Source organism: Pinus tabuliformis, chromosome 5_1 (assembly GCF_031772625.1).
Source record: "Pinus tabuliformis cultivar Carrire ecotype Pingquan chromosome 5_1, CPIR1, whole genome shotgun sequence".
In the NCBI taxonomy this organism is placed as follows: Eukaryota; Viridiplantae; Streptophyta; class Pinopsida; order Pinales; family Pinaceae; genus Pinus; species Pinus tabuliformis.
This window is the reverse complement of record NC_142305.1, coordinates 82,430,410-82,436,687: the sequence shown is the minus strand read 5'-3', so window position 1 is coordinate 82,436,687 and position 6,278 is coordinate 82,430,410. Positions and strand designations below refer to the sequence as shown.

General features: G+C 31.5%; 1 protein-coding gene across 1 annotated transcript; it reads right to left on the bottom strand.

The window, feature by feature from the left end:
- Positions 1 to 1,132: 1,132 nt before the first annotated feature.
- Positions 1,133 to 2,167, bottom strand: LOC149163542 (uncharacterized). Its single transcript, XM_089431772.1, has 2 exons — positions 1,747 to 2,167; positions 1,133 to 1,597 (listed from the first exon to the last, which is right to left on the bottom strand). Exons 1-2 carry the CDS (start codon positions 2,025 to 2,027, stop codon positions 1,435 to 1,437), a joined length of 444 nt encoding a protein of 147 aa, XP_089287898.1. The 5' UTR covers positions 2,028 to 2,167; the 3' UTR covers positions 1,133 to 1,434.
- Between the last annotated feature and the right edge of the window lie 4,111 nt (positions 2,168 to 6,278).

Here is a 6,278-nt window from a genome sequence, read left to right as displayed (position 1 = left end):
CTTTACTTTTTTAAGTACCTATACCTACAACAAATACAATAGTGTTTGAAGTGATTTATCACTCACATTTTAGTAAAGTGTTAGAAGTGATTTGCTCTTTACTTTCATAGCCTACTCCATTACAATGGAAAGTGCATAGTGCAGGACACACTTATACCAACAAATACAATGGTGTATGAAGTGATTTATGCTTTTACTTTTTAAGTAAAGTGTTGAGGTGATGTGCTCCTTTGCTTTCATTAGAAAAGTAAAATGTTAAAGCGATTTGCTAATTTGCTACTTTACTTTCTTAGCAAAATGGTGATATAATTTTAATGCTAGAGCGATATAAGCTTTCTTCTTTGTCGGTTATAGAAAAATGTTAAAAGTGATTTGTCACTTTACTTTCTTTGTAAAATGGTGATATAATTTTAATGCTTTAGCGATTTAAGATTTCTTCTTTGTCGGTTGGTCCGGTTTGGATTCCGTGGGATGTACATGTTCCCCTTTCTTTCCCTTTTTCACATGGTTCATTATTCCTCTTCTTTCTTAGTTGTTAATCAATACTTTTTCTTTGTTTATTATTCCTCTTCTTTCTTAGTTGTTAATCAATACTTTTTCTTTGTGGGGATATTTGTTTATAGTCACTGCAATGTATTAGAAGTTTGTTAATACTTGGAGATACTTGTCCTTTGTTTGATAATCAATACTTCGTCCTTTGATTGTGGAGATATTTCGGTATAGTCCTTGCATTGTATTAGAGTATTGTTAATATTTTTCTATGTGGAGATACTTGTTTATAATCATTGCATTAAGCCTTAGTCTAGTTCAAAATCTAGTTCATTTTGAATCCATGGCCACAGTTATCTGTTGCAACTTCGAGACCTCAATAATTTAGGAACAATTTAAAAAAAAAATAAAAATTGGAGAACCCTTCCCATCGAAGATATCAAGCATTGGAATTGGAATATTTTGTTTCATTACGAATAAAAGCATTGAAATAAAAAACCACTGATAATACAGTGGCTAATTTTGCAATAAAACATGTCTAATTAATGGGCTAATTTTCCACCAAAGTAACAGAGTAAAATTGACATAACACATAGTTGATCAGTTCCTGTGTTTGTAAAACAAGGAACCCATAAAACTTCAGTTCGAGTAGAACAGAGGATGAATAACTTCAAATTTCAAATGAGAAATGCAGCACAGAATTCTGTAGGATTGAGTAATCGATGGCCACACGAAGTCTGTTGCTCATACCGACCTAACAAGATTTGAAAAACAAACGATATACAGATAGAAAAAGAAATGACTGTAAAACGAAGCAATCAAATTAGTTTATGGGTATGCTCACACTAACACTCTGTATGTAATCCACTAGTGAGACTCACTGTAAGCAGAGCAGAGTCCTCTGAATACATTACTGATATATATATGTAGGGAGGGGACCTTTGTTTACAGCTCCCCATTACCTTTCCCAGCTGTCTGTTTGATCTTCTCCCCTACTTTCTTTGCAGCCTGGCCTGTGTTCTCTATACCATCTTGGGTTGCCTTCTTTCCAGTTTCATAGCCCTTGGTTGTTGTCCCTTTAACTGTTTCACCTGTCCCATGAGAATCCCTGCCAAAAAATATCAACAGATGTTTCATCAGTAGCACTGTGAATGCAAATTAATTGATCCCATGATATACCTTGCTCACAAGAAACTGTGCATTTTAACCAACAAACACGAAATTAAAGAACATATAATATATCTATCTATGTCTTACTGTGAAGCCGGTGCTGCCTTCTTGAAACTAAAGGATTTAGGCAAACTCTCAGAGGCCTTGCTGGCCCAACTTTTAACTTTATCCCACGGTGGGGTGCCTGCTGCACCTTCCACCTTCTTCTCCACATGCTCCTCCTTGCTCTTCTCTACTGCTTTATCCGGCTTCTTCTCATGGGACTCCGCCGCTGAAGCAGCCTGGAATATAGTGATCAGAAAACAAACCAAGATGGCCAACACCACTACATTAATAACACCCCCTCCCCCTCTCATATTTGCAGCCATATTCAAATTACCAGCAATTATTTCAATATAGATCTAGTAAACTCTAACAGAACCCTGAAATTCACAAGGCTAAGAACAGTTTGTCCCCCTCTATTTCTCAATTTCTTCAGAATTTAAAATGGATGAATGCTGCTCTTCGAGAAAGTAAAGAACGCGGGGCAAAGGATTCATAGAAAAACAAGACGGTTGGCCCCCACAGCGAAGCTCGTTTTTCTTCGCTCGCACTCCATCTCTTCAACACGTATATACCACTTGTCAAATAGGCCGTCGTCGTGCCGCACCATCATACATACAGAATTTATTTAAATTGAAGGCCACGATGAAAACCACACATGGCACTTCTAAGGCCATCCGATATATATTTCCTGTAGCATTTTGTTATTACGTTAGAATTTCATATGAACACTCTATCATAGAGTAGCATACATAAGAACAGTGACCGTGGGAAAAGGATGAACACATCTCATTCATAATAATAGGTGTTTGTCTGTAAGGTGTTGAGTATTTTGTCAAGGCGTTATCGGTTATTTTGAAATTAAATTTTAAGAATTTTAATTTAATTATTAATATTATAAAATGAAGTGTAAAATTTTAATTTTTCACATCATATTTTAAAAAATCTAGTTTAATTATAGATAAAATAGATTTTTCACCACAATCTGATAAAACAATTTCAAGAAAGAACGTGATTTTTTGTTATTTAGAATGAATTTTTGAATACATAAATGGATTCAGCACCCTGAAAACCCTAAGGCACTCGACTTCTATAGATTAAACAACTTAAACTCAAGTTTTTGAAAGTCTATTCCAAATTTTGATTAAAATTAACTAGAAAACATTAACTGAGAAAGGTCTTTTGTCTATAAGTTAGACTATGCCATTTTAAAATATTTCTAATAGTATACACAATTCAAAAGTTGAGATTTATCTCCAAAATAATTATGTCATTTATGTCGTTTTAATTAAATTGATTACTTAAAAAATATTATGTGAACAAATATAATATGAAATGAGTTATAGTTTTTGGACATGTGGTATTGATAAGTAATTGCACTAAGTGCTCTCCAACCCAGTGTGACAAAAATGTTTTAACGTAATATAATGTAAACATTTTCACTTGGTCAAAAAAAAATAACTCCATAAAAATAAAATAAAAATGGCTTAGAATATTGATCTATGGTATTCATATGGAATATAGACTATTTAAAGGAGAAAATTAAACTACGAAATGTCCATCTTAACTTCGGATCTACCAAGAGCCAAGAGGGATCAAATCTCTTAGCATGCCAACCTCTTTTAGAGTGAAGAGAGATTTCATCCCTTTGGGCACTTGGTAGATTCAAAATTAAGATGAATCTTGGTGGGTGGTATTGACCCATAATATTGTAACAAAACCTATTTACAAATTAAAAATCTCCATAATAAAATAGAATAAATATCCTTAATTAAAATTCTTATTACATATTTTTTATTTTATATGTTTAACTTATATATTGATTCTTTTGTAATTAATAATTAAAAATTATAATTTAATTAATTTTTATGTTTTTTTTTTTATTTTAATTTTAACGATACAAAATAAATGTTTTCACAACCATTTAATTTATGTAATTATATTTATATATTTAAAATAAAAATTTTAAAAACAATTTTAAAATTAATAATTTAATAATTAAATTATTATAAAATTAACCAACAACTCAATTAATGATGGCCATATTATTATTATAAAATTAAAACCCCACACGATATTTTCGCAATCAAACATTATTTTTCAAATTTAAATTGAGATTTCATAAAGTTAAAACCATACACCGTCAATATTTTCTCGATCAAAACATAAATTCTAAGAGAACAATCTTAAGATAAATCAATAATCTATTTAAATAAAGATTTGATAAAGCTAAAACCATACACCGCCATTCTTACACCACACGATATTTTCTCAATCAAACTTGCATGCATTCCATAGACTTTAGATGATACACGGCAACTCTTACGTCATCTTACGTCATCTGATCTTGATTTTCGAGAAGCTATTACATCATCTAATCATCAAGAAAGTTCTATTATTCAATTCTATATTCAGGGTGGAATTTCAAAATAAATTATTAAAGTTAAAATATTGTTTCTGGAAAAATTGCTTGGACAATAAAAAATGGCTGGAATTTAAGTTAAAAAATTAATTTTTTTTATAGAGGCAGTGTTTGAATCATGTTTTTGATGGTAGAAATAAATTCATCACTATCAAAAACTTTGAGGGCCCCTAAAATTATAATGTTTGACAATTTTTACTTAAATTTACAAAAATCCAAAATTATTTTAAAATATAACCGAAATTTCCATAATTTTCAAGACAAGAAAACATAATTGTTAGAGTAAAGCATTGTTTTTTCGAAACTCCTCTATTTACTTTAGACACTGATTTTTTTTTTAGACAAGTCTATATTTAAAATTAGAATTTCAAAACAAATTATCAAATTAAATTTGAAAGTTTTCACAACTAGTTACTTACCTCATATTGAAGATTTTGTAAATTTTTAAACAATTATATTGAAACTTTTGTAAAATTTTAAATATTTTAAACTATATTTAACCGAGAAATCACCCCGTGACCAGCGATTTGTTGGTCAAATCCCATCTTTGCATACATCATCATTACGTAGAATTAAAGCAGTAAATGGTAATGCTCTCGCAGTCTGAAACTCTATTTCACCTGGTCAAATTTGGACGGGACGATGCTTTAATTGGAATGGAAGAAAAGTATTTGTGCTTCAACGCTTTCCGTCTAAGTTTCACCAAGTTCTGTCAGTCCCCCTAAAGTCGAACTAGAGGTTTCTTAGTACCTTGAAGGTGGGAATATATACTACATTTAGAATATCTTTACCAAAGGCATTGTAGCCTTGCACGTCCGGATGGCAGACAAAGTTTTAACTTTTGACCTCTTATTTATATTCTAAAACTCCACCTGCAAATTTTGATCATTATTCCTTATTCCTTATACTTTTGTATAATACTCCATACACAACATTTATTACACATTCCATATCAAATGATAAAGATTTATCACATCCATACGGAATATTTATTACACATTCCATATCAAATAATAAATATTTATCACATAGTCCATATCAAAGCGATAAAGATAAAGATAGTATGCAACTTGTCAATTTATTAACTATGTAAAAAGGATAAAATTGTGTAAATCTGTTTATTATTTAATTTATATTAGGTAAGCATTAAGAAATTTGATTTTTTAAAGGCGTTTTTCCTCCTAAAACTCCACGCTTTAAATCTTTGACACTCATAAGAAATGAGAGTGATTTACATATTTGTTGTTGAAACCTTAGCCTTTGGATGGGTTGTTGTCTTCTTGTTGTTGTCTTTTTGATTAGGAAACTCTCCTCCTCCCTTTGTCTTTAATAATTTGGTTTCCATTATAAGTAAATATGTGAAATTCTCAAAGTTTTGAGGCTAGTTGAAAATGATTTGATAAGTCAGTTCCCAAGTATATGGCCTTTTTCTCACACAAAAACAAATTAGGTTGATAAAAATTGGCTCCCATTGATAAGTGGAAACTCTCTCTCTTTTTGTGGTAGAGGCTTTTATGCATTTATATTTGAAGTGAAGATTAGGGTTTGATCTTTTACAATGTGACATACTTTTTTAGTACTCGGGGAACGTGTCTCAACTAGTGGACACCAAATTTTAGGTTGGAAGATGACATCGTTCTAGTATGGGTTCACTTGCCTCCTTTGCGTCTACATTGTTGGAATGAAGATACAATTTGTAACATTGGTTTTACACTCGACAAATGTATTGACTGCTTCAAACCACAAGATGGAATGTTTGTGTGCGCTCATATGTGTGTTCAAGTAGATCTAGACATCGCGCGAAGCAATCAAACTTTCCTTGGATATGTAGTCCTTTAGTTAGTCAATGGATTATGAGCATCTCCCTTTCATATGTAAAGTGTTCCATGAATATGGCTAGTTTGCTAAGACATTCCCTAAATTGATCTCTGGACAAGGGCCTCGAGAACCTACTAATCATGATCCAAAGTGTACAATAAATGAAATGAAAGGCAAGAAAGGAAATGAAACACACATGCCCATCGAGAAATATAACATAGAGCATGGTAATATAGTGACCCAAATTTTTTAAATATAAAATAGCAGAATATTACATAACACAAACTATCTAGAATGGTGGTAGCTATCTCTAAAGAGAGAGAGATGGTAGCTACAC

Coding starts and splice junctions, on each gene's coding strand:
- LOC149163542 (XM_089431772.1), bottom strand. CDS start 2,027: ATGGCTGCAAATATGAGAGGGGGAGGGGGTGTTATTAATGTAGTGGTG. Junction 1,598..1,746: donor AAGGCAGCACCGGCTTCACA/GTAAGACATAGA, acceptor ATTTTTTGGCAG/GGATTCTCATGGGACAGGTG.